Genomic DNA, 26,360 nt, shown 5'->3' with positions numbered 1-26,360 from the left:
TGCCAAGTAAAGGAGCCAATCTTAATTCCACAAAGAATCTGGAAGCAGAATCCTCGGTAAACTAGCAGGGTAAACACCTCATGTAAGAAAGTCTGAGGGGACAGCTAATTCTTGAGGGAATAGCTCTTCACTGTGGTGATCATGTGAACCCAGTCAGTGAGTGCTTGCATTTCAAAATTTACCACCACAACACAGTATATAGGAGACCCTTGTGCTTCACAGGCAGAAATGAAAGATGGATGATAGGGTGACAGGAATTACTGGAAACTGTGGCAAGGTAATAATTGGAATCAGTTGCTTGATTATGGCAAACTGGCAGACCGTGGTCAGGAAGGCACCATAGTAGCCTGGGTCTATCCAGCTTGGGATTGTTCATTATGTCAATTCAGAAAGGGGAGAGGAATGTAACTGGGCTGTGTATCAAAGCTGGTTTATTATTGGCCGATGTGCCCTGGAATGCACATGCTACATTTATTTTCTCTCCTGGATCGTGCAGGTACAGGAAGAAAGCCCTGCAGTGGCACCCGGATAAAAACCCAGACAGGAAGAAATATGCTGAGCAGAAGTTCAAAGAAGTTACAGAAGCTTATGAAGTGCTGTCAGACAGTAAGACACCTAGTTCATCTCTCTGCCACCCCTTCTTCTCTCTTAGTTCACTAGGAATCCTGAGGGGTGATCTTCCATTGCCCTGGACTTTGGGATGCTAAGTATTTCTATTAAAGAGTGTGGTGTTCTGATAGGAACATAAAAAGCTGCCTTATACAGAGTCAGACCACTGGTGGAAATGGCTCTTCCCGGCAGGATTCCTTCCTAGCCCTACCTGGAGGGGATTGAACCTGAGACCTTCTGCATGCAAAACAGTGGTCTACCACTGAGCCCCTCCCCTAGTGATGTCCGTCTCTCCAGAAGATTCCCCTGGCTCTTCTATTGCAATTCTTAAGGAGTGAGGTGAAAATAATATAGGTAGCCTGGGAAGGAGGATGGTAAGGGACACATTAAGCCAGGCCACGATTCTTCCCTTGTGGGCAACAATGGAGGCTATTACCTGATGGGGGCTGGCATCACCAGGCATCTGCCAAGTTCCACACCCCAGCAAGGGCCCTGCTGGCAACCAGTAGAGTTCCATAACCCTGCTACTCCTCCTCCTTGCTGTCACGGCCTGTTCACCGGTCCAATTCAAGTGACTGGCAATGAAAGGAGCAAGGAGAAAGAGCAGCAATGTGTCCTTGCCTCGCTCTCTCCCTCTGGGGCAGTGGCGCAGACTGGGCTGAGAAGAACAGCACAAGCAACAGGGAGGAGGAGAAGATGGGGCTACTCTGGACATCTTGCCCAAGAACCCCTCAAACTTTGAGCCAACACTTACCTGGAGGAGGCTTCATGGCAGGCCAACCTATAGAGCCAGAGTGCAGTTGTTAGAAGAATGTAAAGGCTACCTTCTCAATTGTGAACTGGCCAGCTAAGTTTCTTTCCTTCCTTTCAGAGGCCAAGCGTGAACGTTATGACTGCTATGGGGATGGACTCACAGCAGCAGGTGAGGATTAGTCCCTTTCCCTTATTCATGCATCTGCCAAAGCCCACTAGCCTCACACGCAGGCTAAATCTCTCTGGTATCTGAACATAAGAAGAGCCCTGCTGGATCAGACCGAAGGTCCATCTAGTCCAGCATTCTGTTCACACAGTGACCAACCAGCTGCCCATGGGAAACCCACAAGCAGGACATGAGTGCAACAGCACCCTCCCGCCCATGTTCCCCAGCAACTGGTGTACACAGGCACACTGCCTATGTACACCAGATAGGTACAAAATATCTGGTTTTGTACCCATACACCAGAGCCACAGAAGGAGACTTCAACTGTATTCTTCCATGACAACTAAGCTGGTTCTGAAGAGGTGCCCAGAGGACGTAGCACAAATCTTTGCTAGTACATTATAATACGTATTTGTGTGTGTGTGTGTGTGTGTATACATTCAATTAAATATATTAAGTCTGAAATGAACATTTGAGGCCGAATTCAAAAATATTGCTTTCGATTATAAAAAAAATAAGGGACTAGCGTAAAACTGGTCATCACCCTAAAGTGATCTCAGTCTTAATGGTCTCAAGGATCACCTTGGCTGAGTTGGGAGGTGGTTTTCCATGAGTGTTTCCCAAGCGAACATCAGTCATAGGCCTTTCATCCTGGCTACACAGACCTGCTCTCTGCTCTAGGAATGGAAGGGAGAGATAGGATCCCCCCACTTTTCTTTCTAAAAATCCCACATTGGAAGGACCCCAGGACTCTGGTGATGTGTTTGTGAATCACAATATTTCCTCAGCAGTTCCTGATGGAGAAGATTTGAAATTCACTTTCCGCAGCCCCTGGGATGTTTTCCGAGAGATGTTTGGGAGCTCAGACTCCTGTTCTGGTAAGCTACAGAGCCTTTTTACATGAGGCATTTATTGTGCGATCATGATTCTTTACTCACAGTTGTTTGCAGGTGTTTTACACAACGTCATCCTCCTCTAGGGCCTCTCCTGATCTTTGCAACCATTATAGCATTTTTTTTTTCTAACAGGGAATTCTAGCATTTCTGTGAACGGTGGCATGAAACCCTGGTGTATTTCTGAATTCCACTATACCACAGTGCCACCTAGTGGTTGTGTAATGGAACATATAGAAAGGCAGAGAAAGAAAATCCCTGGAAAAAAATATGTGTAAAAGAGCCTATCTGAATCTCACAAAGAATCCAGAAGCAGAAGCCTCTGTAAAGTGGCAGGTTAAAAGCCTCATGTAGAAAACCTCTTATTCTTATTTGAGGCTTGCTTACATATTTAAGGTTCAGGGTTTGTTACCCCGGGTTATTATCTTGAGATAAGGGGCCCCTGTCCATGGGAATGAAGAACTCCAATGCCTCAGAGCAGGGGTGGCCCTACCATTAGGCAAAGTGAGTTCGCCACAGGGGCAGATACTGGGGGGTAGGCAGCAGTGTGGTCTTGAAGGGCAGAGCTATGGGTGCTACACACCTGCCAAGCTACTCTTCTGTCCTCAGGTGTGTTGGAGGATGCTGTCCCATCATTGCCCGTGCTGAAGTAAGATTCAAGTATCTCTCTGGTCCTCTTCTGTTTGTAGGATGGCAGAGGGGCACCATTTTATCCTTCGCCTCAGGCAGCAAAATGTCTTAGGCTGTCCCTTGTTTAGCCTCATCACCTTCCTTACTGCCTCTACCATTCTCTTTGTGAAATCAGGAACTATACCCACCAGAGTTGTGGGGTTCTTCACATTGTCATGGTACCTATTCATACACTGGAGATATACCACTTTCAGGTACACAGAATGAGTACTGAGCCCACATGGGTGGGAAACAGGACTTTAAAAATCAACAAACCCTGTTTGGTAGAGACCCCATCTACATGAGCCATTTACTCTGGGACTGCTGCAATTTGAGCTCCTTTGGGACATATGACACAGTCACCACTTTGCAGCCAAACCATGGTTTTCACCTGGAAAATGTGGATTTCCAAAGAGGTGTTCTGCTGCGATGTTTTTGGTTTGCTGCGAGTTTCCTGTGGTTGCAAGCTGTCTGTCACTTCCCCAAACCAACTTCACATTTGGTGTTGGGCATGTGATGTCCCTTCACTCCTCCTTGTTCCTTCGTGGCTGCACAGTTACAGAGGCACGGAGAAGCGTGCTCATTTCTTCAACCACACCTTCACACACTTTCGCAGCTTCGTATCTTCGCAATGGCTGCTTTGGAGTCAGTGGCCAAGGGCCGGGGGGGTGTCAACAGAGCAGAAGGTCCAGGACCAACTTTGCTCCAGCCACCATTTTGGAATGATGGGTAGGGCCTATGTACCTTTCATGGGCACATGCCTTGGTGTGTGCAAACTATCATGAAAGTCTCAGGCTGGAGAACTGCCAAACAGTTGGCATGGTAACGAAGGAGCAGACCACCCACATTTTACCTAACGAGGAACAGACACAAAAGAACCTCTAAAATACAAAACAGCCACTAAAACCCAAAGTGTCGCACCCTCACCTTCATTTGGCTGCGCATTTAAATATAATGGTAAAAAAAAGAGTAGCACGAATGCCGTAGTTTACTTCGCTTCAGCAGCTATGTGTCAGGGCACAGCGGATTTTCCCACTGGAGAAGTCTGCAGTAAATCGCATGTGTACCGCAGCAGAAGCTAATTCGCAGCTGCAATGCTGTGCAGTTACGACAGAGTGAAGGTTGAAAGCGGTGCTGTGTAGATGGCCCCAGAGGCAGTAGAATCTAACAATCGTTTATTTTGGGAAGCAAAGCTATATTGCCATTATGTTGTAATTGTTGCATTATTAGTATTAGTAGATTTCATTTCTTTAGAGTCTGAGCTTCCCTCCGCTCTAGGTCTCAAATTTGGGAATATCTATATAGCCCTTTACAATACCAACAACCACCTCACAAACACCAGAACTAAGGTCCTTAAAGAGGGATTTGAAAAAGTAGATAATAAGGGGGAAGTTATTCCATACAAAGAAAAAGGGAATGGAGGTGAGAGGGGAAGGTCTGAAATTAGGATACAGGTCAAGTATGGAAATGAGGTGGGGAGCTTGCTGTTGCTCGTGGTTGCATTTATCCACACTCTTCTGCTTTTTCAGCCAGGAAGGAGGAAGACGTCCCATGGTACCTACGAGGCCCATTATTTTCCATCTCCATTTCAGAAGACTCAGGTAGGATGTGACTGGGCCTTTATTAAGCATTAATCTTGAATGTGATTCTCTCTGTCTGCCCCTGCATGTTTTGCCTTTCTTCGGCCTCCTAATGTGTTTGCTGTAACCTCCTCTCAGCTCTTTGTGTTCCGATTTGGGGATTTCATGACTTCATCCTTCTCCCGGGCCCTTTTATATTTGTGGGGCTGACCCCGGCTCCCCTTGCAGCCAGGCTGGCTCTATTGTTCTCCACCTCAGCCCTGAACCTCTGCAGACCCCTGCTTCTCATACATTCAATATCTGGTGAGAATGGGACATATCTTCCAGAGTTCTCTGACCACTATTTTAAAGAATCCCCCTGAAGATGGCTCCAAAAAAAATCTAGGCAGAAAAATATTGGGCTTTCTTTAGAATAAAGCAATTTTTCTAGCATCCTGAGAGGTGTTCTCTCTTTCTGGATTGCAAGTACATGCTTTTCAGTTTGTTCATACTCACTTAATCTATGAACACAATGGTTTAAAAATGTTTTTAAATGTTACACAATCATTGACAATTTAAGAGGGAACAAAATAGCTCAGAGAAAAGCAGATGCTCTGAAATTCAGTAAGTTGTGCTTCAGTTCAACAGAAACGGGCCTTAGTTTGGAAGAATCAGTTGGAGAATGTTCTTCGAGTAATTGCCTCTAAAATATTCCATACCTATATTAGCATAAAAATAACCAGTTAAGGGAGCAATCCTATGCAGGTTTAGACAGAAGAAAGTCCTACACCTCCCAGCATTCTCCAGCCAGCACAGCTGGCTGAGGAATGCTGGGAGGTGTAGGACTTTCTTCTGTCTAAACCTGCATAGGATTGCTCCCTAAGGGATTTGGCTGTCATGTTCATTGAAAAAAAAAATGGTCAAAGGGTGTTTCCAGACCAAGGGCCCCTCATGCGTACCAATCAAAGACATTGTGCAGCTATTGCACCTTTTCCTCGTTAACAAATTTTCAGCAGTAAGAAAAAAGATGGAAGAACTGGTAGGAAAACATTGGGGCGGGGTTTACAAAGGGAATCCGATGTTGTTTGGAACCCACCCCCCTTAAATTCTGTGAAAAAGGCAGGGCAGTTGCACAATAAAAACCGCATCTGGAAGTACCCTGTGTCTCTTGCTCAGAAGAAAATTGTAGACATATTTGCTAGTTCTCACAAGAGGCATATCCTGCTTTACTAAGAAGGCAAACAAATTATTTACCTTCACTTTATAGAGGATATATTTAATGTATGAAACACTATCTTTGCTCTCCTCATAATGGTCTTTGCCATCCCTTTCCTCCTCCAAACCGGTTTTTCTCAATTTGTCCCTTCCCATCACTGGTATAACCCCAATGTATGCTACTCAGACCTCATTTGAGTAAGGGCAGGATTAGTGCCGGCTCCAGGTTTTGGAGGGCCCTTGGGCAAGACACCCTCACTGGGCCCCCTCCCGCTGTGAGTCTCCTTCTCACCACCATTGTCACCAGCTGCTGTTGCTCATCCCCTCTCTCATCACTGCTACTGCTTGCTGGCTTGACAGGCAGAGAAAGCCAGGGAGCAAGGAGGCATTTATTGCTCCTCCTTCTCACCACCACCATTGTCTGGGCCAGAACAAAAAGCAGGTGAACAAGCAGATCACAATGGTGACGAGCAGGAGCAACTCCGGGGGGCTCTTGTTAGTGGGCCCCTGATGAGGTGTGGGCCCTCAGCAAGTGCCCGACGATGCCTACCCTGCCTTGACACTGGCCCTGGGAAGGATACAAATGAGATACATTTTCTATATTGCCAACTCAGATAAAGCATGTGATTCTCTCTTTAAAAAAAACTCCTTTGTGCTTATAATCAAGTGACTAAGCTGGAGTGCAGTTTCAGGCACTTTCAGACCTCTCCCATCTGAAACATTCACAAAGCTGACAGGGGCTGGCTTTGGGCCAATGTGCAACTTGTAGTCCACAAGGTGAGCTTTCTTGCTGTGATAAACATGACAGAGGGTTGTCCCAGAGGAAAAAAGATATCCTTATCCACCTTTCAAGGAGGGAAGAGTTCCTGCCATCATGTAACAGCACCCAGTGAGTGGCATGCTGAAGCTCACAGCTGTCTGCTAGCAGTGGTCAAGAGTTCCCACCATTTAGATTGTCATCTTCCTTTGCAGGTGTTTCAATAACTTTTGGCCCCAAAAGATCACTATGTTTCTTCTCTCTTGATCCCAAAGTCTTCAATTTAAAACACATCATAACCAGGAAAAGGTAAGTACTCATCCCTCAGCTGTCCCAAATTGCAAGGGCAAGTTGCCATTTCATAATGTGGTAGTGGTGGTGGTGAGGTGGGATAGGGAGGGTTGGCCTAGCAAGTCAAACAGGCGTCTTATGGGTGGCCTACTAGGTCAAACAAATGTCTTTTTAGCATAAAACGCCTACAAATATGAACACAAGTTTGATCTGTCAACAGTAAGAGCTTTCCTATGCGAGGCATTTATTGTGTGCTCAGAATTCCTGACACATGGCAATTTGCAGGTGCTTTAGACGTCGTCGTCATCCTCCAGGGCCTTTCCCATGCTTTCCAAGCATTTTTGTGAGGTTCTTTTGATTGGGGAAAGTCCAGTATATTGGGGAATGATGGAATGAAACACTAGTAGGGATGTCCATTGTGGGAAAATCCAGCCCTTTTAGGGCCGGACGGATTCCCACAGTGCCCCTGGCTCAGCTTGCCTTTGTGAGCCGAGCTGGGGGATTGCTCCCGAAATCTGGGAACTGCTGTAATTTGTGGAGCATCAGGTTTACAAAAAAAGAAGAAGTTCCCGTGGTGTTGGCACCAGCAGGGAGAGAGAGGGTTGCACAGTGGTGGTGGTGGTGGTGGCGGTGGAAGGGAGGGAGGGCAGTGCCATGACACAACCCTCCCTCCCTGTCGCTGCCGCCATCGCTGCCACTGCACAACCCTCCCTCTCTCCCTGCTGTTGTTGGCACTAGCTGTCAGGGTGGACACTGAGCCCATAGAATCCCAGAGTAGTTCTGATTCTGAGGAAGAGCAGTCGCTCCTGGGAGAGGAGCGCGCTCCTCTTTCCCAGGGCCAACAGCTGACGGAGATTCCTCCCACCAGCATTCCTAGCTTAGATAGCAGTCCAGGGAGTGACAGAGCGCGGATAGCAGACTTGGTGGACGCGCGACGCCGACGCAGAGAGCGGCACCAAATGGAGGGCGCAGAAAGGAGGCGTAGTGCCCAGTTGGCGCGCAAACAATGGCTGCGCCCGGAGGATCCAAGGGAAAAGGGGAGGGACTCTCCCTAGTCCTTAAGTTCAGGGGTCTGCCAGTAATTCCCTTTCAAACGGGGACCAACTGTTCCAACTTAGGGCATAGGTACTGTGCTGCTCAGATCTAGTTGCAAATGGTAGAGTTGTTAAGTTGTAAAAGAAGAATAAAGCTTTGAAAGGAATCCCTTTGTCTGTGTCTGGACTTGGCTACTGGATTAGACTGAGAGAGGCCTCCAAGGAGCCCTTGACACTAGCAGGGAGACAGGGAGGGTGTGTGGCACCAGTGATGGTGGTGGCAGCAGGGAGGGAGAGCAGCACAACCGTCCCTCCATGTCGCTGCTACCGCCATTGCTGCCGCCATGCAAAGGTGGAAAATCCGCCAGCTGGCCTGATTCTCTGCGGACCAAATCAGGCCAGCTGGAGGATGTTGGACTGAAGTCTGGGGACTGAGCCAACAAAAGCTAGTCAAGCTCCACCCCGCAACCGGATTCCTCCAACATGTTGTGCAACAGTGCCACCTAGAGGTTATATAGCACAATATATAGAAAGGCAGAGGAGGAAAAAAAAAAACCCTGGAAAAAACATGTGTAGAGAATCCGATCTTAATCCCACAAAGAATCCAGAAGCAGAAGCATGATAAAGTGGTGAGTTAAAAGCCTCATCTAGAAAAGCCCTGATAGTAATAGTAACAGTTGGCTATAGTGACAAATACTGGTTAGAATATAAATCAGTCTAAACCATCTTTCTCCAACCTGGTACCCTTCAAATGTGTTGGACTGCAAGTCCCATAATTCCTGGGAATAATGGCAGTTGCCATCCAACACATCTGGAGGGTGGCTGGTCTAATCAGTGATAATCTAATCACTTGACAACAGCAAATATGATGGGTGCTGCTTAATTTACATTGTGCTGGAAAGATAGCAAATACAGGCCCCGACACTCACAAGGATGATAGTCATAACATCAAGACCATTTTCTTTTTCCTTTTTGTTTTTTTTTAATAGAACAAGAAAGTTTCTCAAGGAAGCTCTGGAATTATTCCAGATGTGCCAAGAAACTAAAAAGGATCCTGAATGTTTTTAAAACAAAGATGCTTATTTCAGGCCATTTAGGAGGTGGGAAGAGGGTCTTTCTGATGTCCATCTCTTTGGGCTTTTCTGCACAAGGCATTTATCCTGCACTAATCATTCCCTGCTCACGGTTGTTTACACTTCTGTATGTAATCAGCATTTTTGCTGACTTATTTTAGAGCAGGGAAAATGCGCTGTTAAATTGTGAAGGTGAAAGAAAGCACAATTTCCTCTTGGGTATTTGCGCTATTCTGCTATACCACAGTGCCACCTAGAAGTTATGTAGTGGAAACGCAGGAAAAGAAACACTCTGTGGGTAGTGCTCAGATCTCAATTCTGCATTGAAACCAAACAGCAGATTAACAGTATTGTGTAGAAAAGCTCTCTGACTCTTGTTGGGTAATGCCAATCTATTTATTTTTCCAGGTCTACAGAGAAGGATTCTGAACAAGTAGAAGCTAGGGATGATAGAGGGCTGAAATCTGCTGAGGCTTCAGGTAAGAAGGAATGATTTGAGGGCCACAGTAAGGTTCATGGAACTAGGAATTGTTCCAGAGCAATCTATTATTCACAAACATACAGTTCTGTCAAAAGGAACAGAAGAAAATGTAAGGGTCCAGTCCTGTTTAGCTCAGACAGAGGCCACACTTCATATTCTATATTAATTAAACCTGAGTAACTATCATCCCTTGGCTCTGTACTCCCAATTACTAATTTGAGTTAGACTTTCTATAAGCATGCATTGCAAGGGTGGAAATGAACCATCCTTTAACCACTCTAGGGTGGAAATTAACCACCCTTTAAGCATTCAGTTTTAAAAGACAATCCCATGCATGTTTAGACAGACAGAAGTCCTACAACTCCCAGCATTTCCCAGTTGTAGGACTTGCACCAGTTGTAGGATTGCGCCCTAAGAGATTAGATGTATGGTCTCTTTGACATCTTTTGAACTAGACACCAAGAGAGGAAGCTTCTTCTTCTTTCCTTATTATTTAATTTGAGAACCTGTCTAGTCTAGTTCTTTGTGGTGACTGGGTTCCATGTAAAATGATGGCATTGTAAGAGAAGGGAAAGGCAAAGCAAATGAGGTTGTGGAGGCTCCTAGGCTAGTTAGTGGTTTGGAGCTTCTCACGCAAGCAGAGGAGCTAAGCTCTTACAAGGAGTTTTGGTTTGATCTAGCAGCTTGTTATTTGCGAAGTGTATCATACTCCTTTTAATAGCCAACAACTTCGCTTAGGAAATGTTATTCCGAAAGTATGTACTTGATAATGGAAACTGCCCATATGGAAAGCAAACCATAAGGAGATACATAAAGCTTAAAAAAGGATGGGGAGGTCATGCCAATTAATAATAGTCGTCTACCCCTCAAAAAGAGGTACTTAGTAGATTTGCTAGTGGAGTTGCTGGAGCCAGATATCCATTGCATGCCCTTCCCCCCACCTTTCCCAAGTAGCGGCATTTGTGGTGGCAGACCTCCATCAGAATGGGCGTCTTACACCTCAGGGGCCAACAGACTCGACATTCCTGCTTCCACAGGTCATGAAACAAACAACGGCAAAACACACAAATCCATCCTCATCCCCCGGCCTCCTGCACCATCATTGGAAGGATCTTTCTCTCCTTGGCCAGGGGAAGACAGCACCTCTCCTGACAGAGAAAACCTTTGAATTTGCCTCTTGATGAGCCCTTGGTGCATCAACGGCATGTTCTTGGTTCAGCTTAGAGATCATAAAAGGATAAGAGGAGAAGGTGGCCTTCTGAGAATGTTATGCCAAAGCTACATATGGATACACTGCTCTTCCTTGGACCAGCCAAAATCCAGTGAATGGTCCCCAAGGCTCCTGATAGGATGTCTGCCCACCCGTTCCTGCTGTTTCTTCCAATTTCTGTACCTGGCTGCCCTTGACCAAAACTTTTTGGCTGAGTGTCTCAGCATCAATAAACCTCATTCTTGATAAGGAAAGGAACTGAGATATCTGCCTGGCTGCTGCAATCCTCTCAGAGGCCCTCCTGGTTGTGCCACATCCTGTAGATGTCCATCTCGTGATAACCAGGAAGAGGGCTTTTTCTGTGGTGGTGCCCACTCTCTGAAATACCCTCCCCACAGAAGTAAAGCGTGTGTCAAGATTGAGCCCAGGCCCTCTGTTTCGGTTTTGGACTCTGATTCAGATTCGGAGACAGAGTTAGAAGAAGCCCAGCAGAGGCAGGGTGTAGGGGAGGAAATTCCCCAAGACTCCTCAGGAGCCAGCAAAGAACCTTCCCAGGGGTTTATCGAGGAGGAGGGCCAGACTCAGAGACCCTCTCCCCACCTCCCCATGGGACCAGGCTCTGTTGGAGGGGAGGGAGCTTCGGGACTGACAGATGCCAGAACTTGCCCCCAAGTTAAGTGGACATTGTTGAGAGGAGGAGGTGGGAGGAGGCATCACACCAGATTGGCTGCCCATCAGAAGTTGGGTTGGGAGGATCCTCCCTGAAGGCAGGAGCTCAGAAAAAGCCAGCTGAGCACAGCAGGAAATCTTTTCCGAGTTGAAAAGGCAACTAACTTGCTTTCAGTAGCTCTCTTACCCAAAGATTTACTTTGCAAATTAGGCCTAGAGGACAGCTCTAAGGTTTTGTAGTCACTTGAGAGGTGAAGAGGTGCTATTAGCTGAAGAAAGAGTTTGGGGATTGCACAGCCAGTCTCTGCCCTGCCTCATTACTCAGTGGGAGGGCTTAGCATCTGTGACAACCTGCACAACTGCACTGTGACAATCTGCAGTTCAGGCCTATGTTGAAGACTTTTTTTATTCACCTCAGCATTTATTGAGTTATGACCCCTGCCATTATGATTTTTAGTTTACGGCCCACTGATAATGTGATATGGTTGTGCTTTGTTTTAGCCATAATGTATGTTTATAGTGCAGTTTTACTGCTGAACACTGCCTGAATATATTGCATGTGACAAGTGATAACAGAAATATTTTAAAAAATTAAATAAATACATAAATAAATAAAATGGATGAAGCAAGTTCTTATATCACCTAGCCATGGGGAAATTGTGTAGTGTATTTCTGGGGAAGATGGAAATCTGCTCCCCACCTGTAGTACCCTTTCTGTTGGTGAGAGTATTAGGAGTGCAAAGCCCTGTTTTGGAGCATGGATTTGCTATTTTGAAAAAATAATAATCCAATGACCATTGCGTTTTTGTGATAACAGATGAGCACGAAAGCAACAACATAGAAGCAGTGGACAGTGAGATACAGGCAGAGTATGAATTGGCCCCAGAATACAAAGAGCATTCTGGATGCGGGCTGGAGCCTGAGTGCGAATCACCTGATGAAGAAGATGAGACTCCTGAGGGGTACGAGTCTTATGACAGGTGGAAGAACACATGCGGGGGATACGAGGCAGGGAAGGAGGAGCTGCTTTACACCTATCCTTCATCTTCAGCATATGAGTCTCAGTATGGATGCCCCTCCCACGCTGCTGATGAGTTGCCTTCCAGATGCACATCTCCTGTGCTGTATGCAAGGAAGACTGGGCCACACTGTAAATACGTGCCCTCCCCTGCATACGAGCCACAAAGTGCCTACGAGTCCTACGAGCCGCAGTACAGCTGTGAATGCTGTTCCGCTCACGAGTCGCAATATGATTATGAATTCTCCTCTCCACCTGAGTCGCAGTACCTTTACGAAACCTCGGGGCCCAAGTCTCAATACAGGTTTGATCACTCTCCTCCATACGAGTGGCAATATGGATACGAGACCCCTACAGTCTATGAAATGCAGTATAGGGGGTGCAAGAACTCCCCTGTGTACGAGTCAATCTACGAATACGAGTCCTCTCCTGTGTATGAGTGGCCCATGCAGCAGAACGAGTCGCAGCCCCAAGCGGTCCCAACTCCTGAATATGACTTGCCGGCGAGTTGGACCAAACTGCAGAAGGAAGGCCAGTCCCCTCCTGGGTGCAATGAACCACAGGACAACCTGGAGCCATCTTCTGGAGGGAGTGAGGACCCTCAAGGACTGAAGGAAGTATCCGGTGGATACAGGCCAGCTGTCGGAAGCAAAGCATCCTTGGGTTACAAAGAAGGGGTGCCCAGCTGCATTAGGGCAACAAATGGAAGCACCGCACTGGCTTTGCCTTGTGATGAGCAGGGCCAGCTACCCAATGGCATAAGGAAGCTGTCCCTGGACAGCTCAGATGGACTACTGGCTGGCATGAGGAAATTCCTGGATGGAACGAAGAAGCTTTTGTGCAGAGGGAACCAATTTTCCAAAGAGCAGCTCACAGAGGGAGCCAAGTGCACAAGCGGCATGAGCCAGCTCCCAAACATAAACAGCCCACCTCAACGGGGGATGAGGCTGTTGCAAGGCAGAGGCAGCCCTCTCCTGCATGGAAGCAGTCTGTTTTTGGACAATTCTGGTTGGCCCAAAGGGGAAAGGAATCCATGCCTAGGCAGAGCAATCCAGCCACATCTCCCCAAAGGAGCCTGCTGGACACAAGGGGGAATGACACCTCATCTTCCAGATATTTCCAGCAGGCTCCTGGGCAGAGTAAATAGACTCCCTGGCAGGGGGGATTTCTCCCCCTTGCCTTCCCATTCTAGCTGCTCCTATAACTCCTAGACTGAGGAGAAGCTTATAAATCCTGGAGAGCTGGACAGATGCATAATAAAGGGTGGAAGTGAAAATTTTCCAGTCTATGTCCCACTGTTGTTTCATGAAAAGCTAGGAAGTAGGGACATAGGGCTTCTTCACACATAGTTTTTATCCTGCTATTGAGATGGCTCACTCACGGAAGTTTGCAGGCTCTTTAGATGATGCTGTTACTCTCAAGGGTGTCTCCCGCCATTTCCCCCAGCCTATCCTGTGTTTTCCCCAAACACAAAAAATGTGGTATTTTTTTCCAGCACATGGAACAGGAGTGCTATGACCTCCCTGTGAAATTCTCCAAGAGCAGAAGAAACCACTCTGTCTGGTTGGCTGTGGGCATTTGTTTTCAGTTGTTGGGGGCATGGTCAGGATGATAAAGGCAGTGAAGATGGGCTGCAGGGCATGTTGCACCTGAGCAGGGATCTAAGCTCAGGTGCATGTTGCATGTCAAATCTCATGTTGCACCATGGGAGATCCTGAGCGGGGATCCTCTTGGCAAGAAGAACAGGTGGGAGGGTTCCTTGCACGAAAGGAGACCGAGTAGATTTGACAGGCGCAAGGGCAGGAATCACCCGCCAACTGCACTCTCTCCCTTCCTTGCAAAGAGTTGCAAGGGCAACTTCTGCCTCTGCTCAAGTCTTGCTGAGAAGGACTTTCCTTGATTCAAACCACGTGTCTGCCATGTAATTGCTTGAACGAGCACATTTCTCAACTGGAAGGGGAAGAGGATAAAATGCATCCCTGCAATGAAGGGAGGCAGATCTGATCCCCTACCCCACCAAGCTCAGAATTAACATCCTCTGTTGAATCAGAACTCCTCATTAAGTTCAATGGGGCTTACTTCCAAGTAAGTGTGTCAGGGTTGCAGACTTACAGAGCGATCTTATGTCTACCCAGATGTAAGTCCCATTGACTTCAATGAGGTTTAATCCCAAGTAAATGTGCATAGGGTTGCAGACTTACAGCACAATCATATATCTACTCATGCCTGTGAAAACGTCTGAAGGACTGGGAAGCCAGCCAGCCACTATCTCTTCTCCTAGACCACCTTACAGGATTGTTGGGAAGCCAGAATAAGGGAGAAGTGCAACAACAGTGCGGGGGGGGGGGAGAGAAAGCCAGTAGACGGGAAGCCTCCTGTGGAAGCACCATGAGGACCCAAGCAAACGTATCTGGAAGGAGGGTTCCTGTCAAGAATGGGCTAACAGAGTAGGGGCCATGAGGGCCGCTGGAGTAGTCAGGTATGCAGCAGACACCTGGAGGTTGATTGCTTTTAGCTGGTTCTCAGCCTGCAGCTCAAGGTCATGATTTGCCCTGCTAATTGGGAAAATGATAACAGCCGTACTTGGTGGGAAGATGCAACCTCTTTGGAAGGTGGACTGGGGTGTCCCAGGCCTGGGTTTGGATTGGGTGCCTAGAATCTGCCTTGGGTTGCTAGGGCTGGGCAATAAAAGGAGGGCTGGAGAAGGGGTGGGTGTCTCTTCTTGGCCCTGACGGTACTAGGGTGTGCTGCTGGTTGATGGCTATCCTGGGGGGCCCATAGTTTGGTATGTATAGGATAGACTAGCTAGCTTTATTGTTTTGCTCTTGGGAGTGTGTCCCTTGGTGTTTGGCATTTCTGGTTTCATTTAGAGTTTGTACTTTGCTTGTGATTTCCAGTATAACCTACCACCTCTCCCTATTAATTCCTCTTTGTTCCCTTCCCCTAATAAACTTTTACCCAACTTTCAGTTGGTGTGGTGTGTCCTGAATAACTACACTGCTAAATACAGTGCCTGCTGGCCTGGAAGGGAGCTACTGGGTTAATTTGGGGGAAACTTGTGGCCAAGTTTGGCCTGGTCTACCTTGCAGGGTTGTTGGGGTGAAACCAGCAATCCTTCACAGTTCCCTCCGCCTTTTAAGTCACTAGAAGGGCTTCTGACTTCCTTCCCGCTGGAGAGGAATGGAGAAACGGGTGGACCCATCAATCATGTTACAAGAACTAATGATCAGGGGAGGGGGCATGGGGCCAGCAGCCACCTTCTATCCTGACTTTTCCATGCAGCTCCGCCCAGCCATGAAAGGGTATAGAGCAGAGGGATGCGCTATGAGAGATGCCTGTATACAGGGCCAGTCTAAATCCCAGAAATGATCTGGATTCTGGAATCAAAAGGACTGGTTGGTTTGCAGTGAGATAAAATGCCAGGTGTGAAGAGAGCCACAGATGCTGCAAGAAACAAGCCAGCAAGATCCTGGAAGCTTGGCCCAAGGTACATGTAGTAGTAAGGAGCTTTGGGAATGATTGTTATACCGGCAGTACAAGCTGTATTCTAGAGACTGTGACTACAAAGCCCAGATTTTGCAGTTTGAAAAAATGTTTGCAAATAGGGCACATTTGCAGTGCACTGGGCATTTGCATGGCTTGCAGAAATTAAAAGCCGGTTCTATTTCAGAATTGGAAATGCTGACCTGGTTCACATGACATGGCCAGCTCATCGTGGGTTATTTAAACCTAACACCATGGACCGGTTCTCATGACACAGGTGGCTCATCATGGAATATTAACCCATGATGAGCTGCAGTATGTGCACCTGCCATTTTGAATATGTAACCCCTGATTGGGGCAATCAGGGCTTGCACCATGTTGTGCAAACCTGGCTCTCGTGGACTATTTGAGGATTAAATAACCCTTGCATAACCCTCGATTATGCAATTAATTTGAGGATTAAATAACCCTTGTTTCCCGCCTCCCAGCTGAGCAGAGCAGAGCAGAGCAAGCTGCTCCAGCTGGTCCAGGGACTACAGAAGCAGGCAAGCTCCCAGAAAGCGAGTGAACAGAGCGAGCAAACAGGGGGAGCAAACAGGAGTTGGCCAGGGAAGTTGCAGTGGTTGAAGAGACAAAGGAGACAGAGGCTAAGAGGTAAGTGGGTTGCAGGAAGCCCAGGGGGCTGCCCTTTATCCTTCTGATTGGCTGTGAGCTCACCAGGTGCTTCTGAGAGCTCCAACTGAATTGGGGGTGTGTGGCCTGAGTACTCCCAGCAGCTGACTGGGCGGGAAGCTTCAGTCTGTTTCCCGCCTCCCAGCTGAGCAGAGCAGAGCAGAGCAAGCTGCTCCAGCTGGTCCAGGGACTACAGAAGCAGGCAAGCTCCCAGAGAGAGAGCGAACAGAGCGAGCGCACAGGGGGAGCAAACAGGGGTTGGGCAGGGGAGTTCGGCAGGGGAGGTCAAGGGGGAGGCCCCTAACATTTTTTTTAATTATTTTTATTTTTTATTTTAACTAACTTTTTTCCATTTATTTGTCTTGTAACACACACTTTCACACCAGTGGGACTCTGCTTTTAACCTCTACTGAGTAGAGGAGCAGGCACAGGCTAGTCTAGAACAATCACAAAGCTAGACACAAAAAGGGAAAAGAGGCTATGGAAGGACAAGACTCTCCAGTGGTGGTGACCTGCAAGGTGTGTGCAATGTTTGTTTTCTTGCCTGAGAACAACATGGCCTACACCTGCAACAAGTGCAAGTTGATCACGCTGCTGGAGGAAAAAGTAAGTGGACTGGAGCGGCGACTGTCGACCCTCCGGGAATAAGAGAACACGAAGAGTTCTTGGACAGAATGGGGAAACTACAGCAGCAAAGGGCAGACCAGAAGCTTGAAGAGCAACAGCAAGATGAGGCAGTGGGAAATGCTGAGGTGAAGAAAAATGGAGTAGAGGATACTCCTTGGAAAAGGGTGACAGTTAGGAGAAGAAGAACTAGACGCCACTCTGCACCAGTGGAAGCAGTGGAGCTGTGGAACCGATTCCAGGTACTTGCGGATGAGACTGGAGGACAGCCTGCAGAGGAAGAATCACAGGGGAACCTGCGTGAGAGTGAGCAAGAGGCTAAAGGTCAGTCAAACAGAGGCGATGAAACCCAGGCCTACAAGAAGAAGAAGAGAAGAGTGGTAGTAGTGGGAGACTCCTTGCTGCGTGGGATCGAGACCCAAGTATGTCGCGAAGACCCATGGACTCGCCAGGTATGTTGTCTCCCGGGAGGACAGATTAGAGACGTGACTGAAAGGTTGCCTGCACTCATAAAGCCCACTGACAGGTATCCGTTTCTTCTCATCCATGTGGGAACAAATGCTACCGCCAAGCGGAGCTACGAAGAGATCACGTCAGACTTTGAAGCTTTGGGAAGGAAACTCAAGAACTTTGGGGCCCAGATAGTTTTCTCATCCATCCTTCCAGTAGTTAGAAGAGGGATAGAAAGGGAACGAAAAATACTCTGGGTGAACGACTGGCTACGAAGGTGGTGCCGACGAGAGAGATTTGGATTCTGGGACCACGGGCTATACTTCCTGGAAGATGGGCTGTTGGCTAGGGATGGGTTGCACCTCACAAAGGCTGGGAAGACTGTGTTTGGCCACAGCATGAAGAACTTCATCAGGAGGGCTTTAAACTGAATCCTACGGGGAAGGGAGATGTAATGTTGGGGGTAACAATGGGCATAGGCGCATGCAGTGCAACCAAGAGAACAGCTCTGATAGCGCCCAATAATAGTCTTCAGACACATGTAGGAAGAAAGCCAGACTATGAAGCACATGGTCTTCGATGTCTATATACTAATGCCCAGAGTGCAGGAAACAAACAGAACGAACTTGAACTCTTAATACAGAGGGAAATTATGACTTGATAGGTATAACTGAGACTTGGTGGGATGACTCTCATGACTGGAATACAGCAATTGAAGGATATAACTTGTTCAAAAAGAACAGGAGGAACAGAAAAGGAGGTGGGGTTGCACTCTATGTGAAAAATACATATCTCTGCACAGAAATACAGGAGGAGGAGCTTGGTAGCCCCATCGAGAGCATCTGGGTTGAAATAAATGGAGCAAAGAATAAAAGGAACCTGGTGGTCGGAGTCTACTACCGGCCACCCAATCAAGGAGAAGACAAGGATGAAACTTTTGAAAAGCAAATAGCCAATGTTTTAAGGAAGCATGATGTAGTAGTAATGGGGGACGTCAATTCCCCCGATATTTGTTGGGAGACAAATTCTGCAAAACATGGCCCCTCCAGGAAATTCCTGACTTGTGTGGCGGATAACTTCCTCCTACAGAAAGTAGAGGAAGGAACTAGAGGATCAGCTATCCTTGACTTGATCCTAACCAACAGAGATGACTTAGTGGATAAAGTAGCAGTTACAGGAACTCTGGGGGAAAGCGACCATGTTGCACTTGAGTTCTTGGTTCTAAGGGAAGCAAAAGCCGAGTGTAGTCAAACGCGTACCCTGGATTTTAGGAAAGCTGATTTTCATAAACTCAGAACAATGATCAGTAAGGTCCCATGGCAAGCGATGCTAGCGAGAAAAGGAGTCCAAGATGGGTGGGAGCTTTTAAAAAAGGAAATTCTCAAGGCACAATCACAAGCAATTCCAACAAGAAGAAAAGGTGGAAGACAACAGAAGAAGCCAATGTGGCTTCACAAAAAGCTTAGGGATGACCTGAAAACAAAAAGGGACACATATAGGAAGTGGAAAGAAGGCCAAGTAACAAAGGAAGAGTACAGGCAGGTAGCACAAAATTGCAGGGATGGCGTCAGGAAGGCTAAAGCTGAGAATGAGCTGAGGTTAGCAAGGGATGTTAAAAACAACAAAAAGGCTTTCTTCAGCTACGTGCATAGTAAAAGGCAGAGGAAAGAAATGGTGGTTCAGCTATTAAATAAGGATGGCAAAACGATAACAGATGACAAAGAAAAGGCAGAGGTGCTCAATTCCTACTTTGGCTCAGTCTTCTCCCAAAAGAGGGTCTATGACCCCCCTGGCAAAGGCGAAGTACAGGCTGAAGGGGCAGGATTGCAGCTTGAGATCGACAGGCATATGGTCAAGGAACACCTCATTACTTTGAATGAGTTCAAATCTCCAGGGCCAGATGAACTGCATCCTAGAGTCATGGCAGTTCTGCCAGTTCTACCAGAACTGGCAGAAGAACTCTCAGAACCGCTGTCTATTCTCTTTGAGAAATCATGGAGGATGGGGGAAGTGCCAGATGACTGGAGGAGGGCTAACGTTGTCCCTATCTTCAAAAAGGGTAAAAAGGAGGAACCTGGGAACTACAGACCAGTCAGTCTGACATCAATCCCTGGGAAAATTCTGGAGCAGATGATAAAGCAATCCATCTGGAAGCACCTTGACAACAATGCCGTGATTACTCGAAGCCAACATGGATTTGTCAAGAACAAATCCTGCCAGACAAATCTGATCTCATATTTTGATCAAGTAACCTCCCTTGTAGACCATGGGAATGCTGTAGACATCATATACCTCGACTTCAGCAAAGCTTTCGACAAAGTGCCCCATGATATCCTGATGAGCAAACTAGCTCAAACTGGGCTAGATGAAACAATGATCCGGTGGATCCACAGTTGGCTACAGAATTGGACTCAAAGAGTGCTTATCAATGGGACCTTCTCAAACTGGGGAGAGGTAATGAATGGGGTACCGCAGGGCTCAGTCCTGGGCCCAGTGCTCTTCAACATTTTTATTAATGACATGGAGGAGGAGGTGCAGGGAATGCTGATCAAATATGCAGATGATACAAAATTGGGCAGGATAGTGAATACTTTGGAAGACAGAAACAAAATTCAAAGTGATCTGGATAGACTGGAGTGCTGGGCAGAAAACAACAGAATGACATTTAATAGGGATACATGCCAAGTTCTGCACCTAGGAAAAAGAAACCAAATGCACAGTTACAAGATGGGGGATACGTGGCTCAACAACACTACAAGCGAGAAGGATCTTGGAATTGTTGTCGATCACAAGCTGAATATGAGCCAACAATGTGATGTGGCTGCAAAAAAGGCCAATGCTCTTTTGGGCTGCATTCATAGAAGCATCGCTTCCAAATCCCAGGAAGTACTAGTTCCCCTCTACTCAGCACTGGTTAGGCCTCATCTGGAATACTGTGTCCAGTTCTGGGCACCACACTTTAAGAAGGATGCAGACAAACTGGAGAGGGTTCAGAGGAGGCCAACAAAGATGATCAGGGGACTGGAAACAAAGCCCTATGAAGAGAGACTGAAAGAACTGGGCCTGTTTAGCCTTGAGAAGAGAAGACTGAGGGGAGATATGATAGCACTCTTCAAGTACTTGAAAGGTTGTCACAGAGAAGAAGGCCAGGATCTCTTCTTGATCATCCCAGAGTGCAGGACACGGAATAATGGGCTCAAGTTACAGGAAGCCAGATTCCAGCTGAACATCAGGAAAAACTTCCTGACTGTAAGAGCAATACGACAATGGAACCAATTACCTGGGGAGGTGGTGGGCTCTCCCACACTGGAGGCCTTCAAGACGAGGCTGGACAGCCATTTGTCAGGGATGCTCTGACTTGGATTCCTGCATTGAGCAGGGGGTTGGACTCGATGGCCTTGTAGGCCCCTTCCAACCCTACTATTCTATGATTCTATGATTAGTAGTAGGGTTCCGTGAGGGTTGTTTAACCCTCAAATAACCCAGGATGGCTGGGTTTTCACGACACGTCACAAAACCCCTGATCCCCCTGATCAGGGGTTGCATATTCAAAATGGTGGCTGCACCCATTGCAGCTCATTCTGGGTTGAATAACCCATGTTGAACCAGCTGTGTTGTGAGAACCAGCCTATTGTGTGGTTTAATGTCACAGACTAAAAACAAAGATTTGGGACGCACGGAAACGTAGGAGGGGGTGAATGGAGGGAGGTGGAGTATATCTGTAATAGTCTAGAGGCCATGGGAACTGTTTGGATGAGAACCACTCACATATCCACTGGATGTCCTACCCACCCTGTTGATGACGTCTAACACTGTAGCAAAAAGTAAACAGTAAAGAATGGTTTTGTGACCATGAGGACTAGGAATTTGGGTTGTGATGCAGCCAAGTTTAAACACTCTACAGCCTGAGCCTATGCATGTTTACACAGCAGTAACCCTCACTGAGTGCAAGTGTGTACAGGATTGAGTCTTAAAGTCCCATTGATTTCAATGGAAGAAAAGCACATCCTTCATTTTCCCATTCATATCATTCAGACTTTAGAAGTACTTAACTGTGGCTGAATTTGTGGCCTTGTTAAATTCTCAGGATTCAATGCCAACTGATGTACTGCACAGTTATTTATTACGTGTTATTGCCTCCAAGGAGAACACCAATTATCAATAAGGGTCCTATCCTAAACCAAACTTAACAAGGAAATAAAGAAGGTTTAAGGAAGCTTACAGGTATAAAGATGCAACTGCGATAAAACAACTTTAATGAAGTGGCTAGTCTAGCAAACAAGGCATAATTTTAAAAACTGAATGATGGAACACACAGAAACAAGTACTATGTACACATAGTACAGAAACAAGAAATTAACAGTCCAACATGTTCCACATAGTAACAATACTGGTTTCCCAATGAGGTTTACTAATACAAATGCCATACAATAGGCTATACTGAAATAGTTTGTCCTAACCCAGATGGGCTTGTCAGTGAGAGAATTAAAAACAACAACATAATTATAGCCCATACATCAACAATAAATCTTATCAAATTAAATTCTCAAAATAGGACCAGTAAGTCTCAACTATGTAGCTTACCTATTTCACCTGCTGTGGTGGTTGGTATCTAAATGCACCAAGGAGGAAGGAAGACACACCATTCCCTCCCGAGCAGATACATTTTTCTGTTTGGAGTATCCGTGTGCCAGACCATAGAGTAAACAAGACTAGTTAAAAACCTATTTCAAAGTCCACAAACCACACCCAACTCCTTCACAGGTCTGGATACAGTGTGCTTCATGGCCAAGTGGGGAACTGAACCCAGGTCTCCTCAGTGCTAGCCCAGCACTCCTGCCCAGCCTTTCCTCTAGCCCAACCTGGTGCCCTCCAGATATTTGGGACCTCAAATCCCTTCAGCCCTCCAGCATGGTCAGAGGTCTGGAATATTGGGAGTTGTAGCCCCAAACATCTGGAGGGCACCAGGTTGAGGAAGGCTGCTCTAACCACTACACCACCCTGGCTCTCTTGTAAGTCATACCTTGTGCTTTGTAATAAGCATAACCATGGAGGATCATATATTCCCGTTCAGGCATAGCCCAAGATGTTGCAATGTTCTGAGTTTGCTCTGATCTACTATTTAAAAGAAATCCGAGACATGTGATCAAGGCTGAGGGCCCGTTATGTCTTTATTATGTTATCATCTTCGTAGATAAATAGTGGGGAAATGTACAGGCTCACTTCTTTGGGCATAGGCTTTTCTGATTTTCCTAAGCTCTTTTTCCTGTCTCAGTACAATGCCCCTGTCTAGTCCCTGATCCACAGCTGATGGCCTGCCTAGCAATGGTCACTTTCTGCAGATGAGGAAAAGAGGGATGCAACAAGTTAAAGTTTTGGATAATAGGAGCAACTCCGCATGCTTCCAGACACTAGGGGGCAATAGAGAATGTCCTTGTTGTCTGATCAGTTCCTATTTCCTGCTCCGTCCCCTTCCTTCTTTCTCTTGCCTCTGCAGCAGGCACCATGCGGCTCTCTCCCTGAAGGAAGCAAGTGACCATATCTCATGCCTTTGCTTATGTAGCTCTCACAGCCAGCTTTTGGACGTGCTTGTAGTGAAACAGTGTTAGAGAGCCTTCTCTGATGATGTGTATAAAAGCATAAATAAAGTAACTTGAATTGCACTTCTTCTAAATTGGCTCTAGCCTGTTTTTATTGCCTCCAATACTAAATGCTGCGTTGCCACGTTTTCTCTGTATAAAGCAACTCTGCTGTACGTCACACCAGACTTTCCAGCAAAGGGCTCATGTGGTAGTGAGGGGCACAAGTCATCTTGGAATGGAGTGTACTACTTTAAACTGCAGTGTGAAAGAGAGATAAAAAGCTTCCTGAAAAGAGGGAAGGGATATAGTAGGGAACAGGCAGAGTTAGAATCGTACACCTCCTTGATATAATTGGGATTTTATTTTTACTTGCAGGAAGTTATTCTTGGTTTGCTTTTAACATGGGAGACCATTCAAAAGGGCATCCCTCACTTGCAGTCTGAGCTGGTGCAGTTAATTCCACCATCTCTGGATTCAGCTACCTGGTTCTGCTATAAGTATAGAGCAGCCCTAACATAATCAGGAATCCCTTCATTCAGCTAGATTAGAATGTGCATTTTGCATTTTGTTCTGATGCAATAGTTAAGCTTTTCTCTAATGTTCTGCCATCCTAGATTCCCCATTACTTTCCTTGCTTGTTTTACCATACATAAAACAGCAGGCATGTTGTGGTTTAAGGGGTGAAGAACAGAAGCAAACTAACTTACTCCAGCACTTGTTGACATTATCCACGCAAGGAACCTTTGAGATCTCTGGATGGGCTCATTCCTAAAACAACAAAGCAGAATGGAATGATGGACAGGTTATAGGAGACGGAGGGTTTCTGGCTCAGATGCTGATGGGCTGTGGTGGTTTGCAATTCATACCTTTTGTAGGACAGGAGGCCAGGCAGCAAGGGCCGAGCAAAAGAAGGGGAAGCAAAATATTGAATGCCTGACTGTTAAAACAGTGATGTCATCCTATGCATGTTTACTCAGAAGTGAGTGTCATTGTGTTCAATGGGTGCTTACTCTCAGGTAAATGTGCATAGGCTGCAATCCTTGGACAGTATCTTTGAGACCCACTGCTAGCATAATGGGGACCTAGCAGTTCTTGAAGCAACTGGAAACAAGCAGGAGCACTAGTTTCTGGAATGGGGTGGGTCAGGAGGCTCACAGAAGTGAGGCCTCCTGACTTGTTCCAGCCTGGACACAAATGTTTCTGGGCTTACTTTAGGCAGCACGAGCTCCTTGTTGCACTAGCGGTGGGACCCATGAGTGTGTGGAAGCACAGTATTGGATACTGCCCCTTAATTCTAAGCATTCCTGCATTGTACCAAGGCTGTAAGAGGTTTCTCATCTTAGCTCCTTGTTAGGGCTCTGGTTCTGAAACTGCGGGTCAGTTCCCCCTCTCCACCCGCTCCTGGTGAGCATGTCCCAATACACTGCCACTTTATTGCAGTCAGCATGACTAGCATCATCTTGGAATTGCTTTTGACAGCCAGTGCACAACCAGCCCTATATGGACCAGAATACCAGTAGCAAAGTCAGTGCATGTGTGCATGCCATGTTACAACATGTACAACTGATTGTAGAGACAGCCTTGAGATATTAAGCCAAAGCAAGGAACATGTCGTAGATTTGCCAAAAACCATAACTTAGCAGAAGTGCCAAGGCATTTGAGAGGCAGGGGCAAAAAGGAGACACCAGCTAACAGGGACCAAAAAGGTGAATGCACACAAAGAGAGCCAAAGACAAGGAACTTCTCAGGATCCTAGTCTTCGGTGAGAGATTTTACTGAAGTGAGCCCCTAGCCACGGGCACTCAATGAGAGTGCATGGACGCCTCTCACAAGGAAACAGTGCAGAAAGAAACAAGAACATTTGCAACAAAATCAGGTCTCCTACAGTGAGGAAGGCAAGCAGCTATACCACACACATTTGCTGCCTATGCCCTTTGCTTCTGATGAAGCAGGAAAAAACCCTTTCCATGATGTCTCACAGGTAATTATTTATTTTTATTTTATTTATTTATTTCATTTCTATACCGCCCAGTAGCCGAAGCTCTCTGGGAGGTTCACAGAAATTAAAACCAAACAGCACACAATAAAACCATTTAAAATATATAGAACATTAAAACCACAATATAACAATACAACCACAATAAAACCTAGCAGCAGTGCAGGAGTTTAAAATACAGATTTAAAAGGGCAAAGCTAAAAGTCTAGAAAGCTAAAATGCTAAAATGCCTGGAAAAATAAAAAGGTCTTCACCTGGCACCGAAAGTAATACAATGTAGGTGCCAGGCGAACCTCACTAGGGAGCTCATTCCACAGCCGGGGTGCCACAGCAGAAAAAGCCCTCCTCCTAGTAGCCACCCGCCTCACTTCCTTTGGCAGGGGCTCACAGAGAAGGCCGCTGACGATGATCTTAAGGTCCGGGCAGGCACATATGGGAGGAGGCGATCCTTCAGATAACCTGGCCCCAAGCCGTTAGGGGCTTTAAATGTTAATACCAGCACTTTGAATCGGGCCCGGAAATGGACTGGCAGCAAGTGCAGCTGGAAAAGTACTGGCGTAATATGAGCTCGCAGGCCAGTCCCCGTTAACAATCTTGCTGCCCTATTTTGGACCACCTGAAGTTTCCAGACCATTTTCAAAGGCAGCCCCACGTATAATGCATTGCAGTAATCCAGACGAGAAGTTACCAGAGCATGGATATCTGTAGCTAGGCTATCTCTGTCCAGATAAGGGCGTAGTTGCTATACCAGCCTAAGCTGATAAAAAGTGCTCCGTGCCACTGAGTTCACCTGTGCCTCAAGTGACAGTTCTGGATCCAAGAGCACCCCCAAACTACGAACGTGATCCTTTAGGGGGAGTGCAACCCCCTCCAGAACAGGTTGAATATCACCTAGCCGGGCAGACGAACCACCCACTAACAGTACCTCCATCTTGTCTGGATTGAGTTTCAGTTTATTGGCCCTCATCCAGTCCATTACCGTGCCCAGGCACTGATTCAGAACAGCCACAGCCTCACCTGGGTTTGCTGAGAAAGAGAGATAGAGCTGGGTGTCATCCGCATATTGATGGCACCTCAGCCCACACCTCCGGATAACCTCCCCCAGCAGTTTCATGTAGATGTTAAACAGCATAGGGGATAAAATAGAGCCCTATGG

At 46.7% G+C, this 26,360-nt stretch overlaps 1 protein-coding gene across 4 annotated transcripts in view; it reads left to right on the top strand.

Annotated features, from left to right (window-relative positions):
• Positions 1 to 16,545, top strand: part of LOC146358197 (uncharacterized) — a 28,069-nt gene extending 11,524 nt beyond the window's left edge. For 3 of the 4 annotated variants that reach the window (XM_084805165.1, XM_084805174.1, XM_084805183.1), the window contains exons 3-9: positions 497 to 606; positions 1,481 to 1,531; positions 2,317 to 2,406; positions 4,620 to 4,691; positions 6,837 to 6,930; positions 9,428 to 9,498; positions 12,197 to 16,545. In XM_084805165.1, the coding sequence (XP_084661291.1) occupies positions 497 to 606; positions 1,481 to 1,531; positions 2,317 to 2,406; positions 4,620 to 4,691; positions 6,837 to 6,930; positions 9,428 to 9,498; positions 12,197 to 13,608 (1,900 nt within the window). In that variant the 3' untranslated portion in view covers positions 13,609 to 16,545. The remainder of the gene's footprint in view (positions 1 to 496; positions 607 to 1,480; positions 1,532 to 2,316; positions 2,407 to 4,619; positions 4,692 to 6,836; positions 6,931 to 9,427; positions 9,499 to 12,196) is intronic. The other variant, XM_084805192.1, reaches the window with a different exon arrangement.
• The last annotated feature ends 9,815 nt before the right edge of the window (positions 16,546 to 26,360 follow it).

Source organism: Heloderma suspectum, chromosome 1, assembly GCF_057233095.1.
Source record: "Heloderma suspectum isolate Gila_16-S chromosome 1, 16-S_ref, whole genome shotgun sequence".
NCBI lineage: Eukaryota > Metazoa > Chordata > Lepidosauria > Squamata > Helodermatidae > Heloderma > Heloderma suspectum.
The sequence above is the reverse complement of the archived record's forward strand: the minus strand, read 5'-3'. Positions and strand labels throughout refer to the sequence as shown.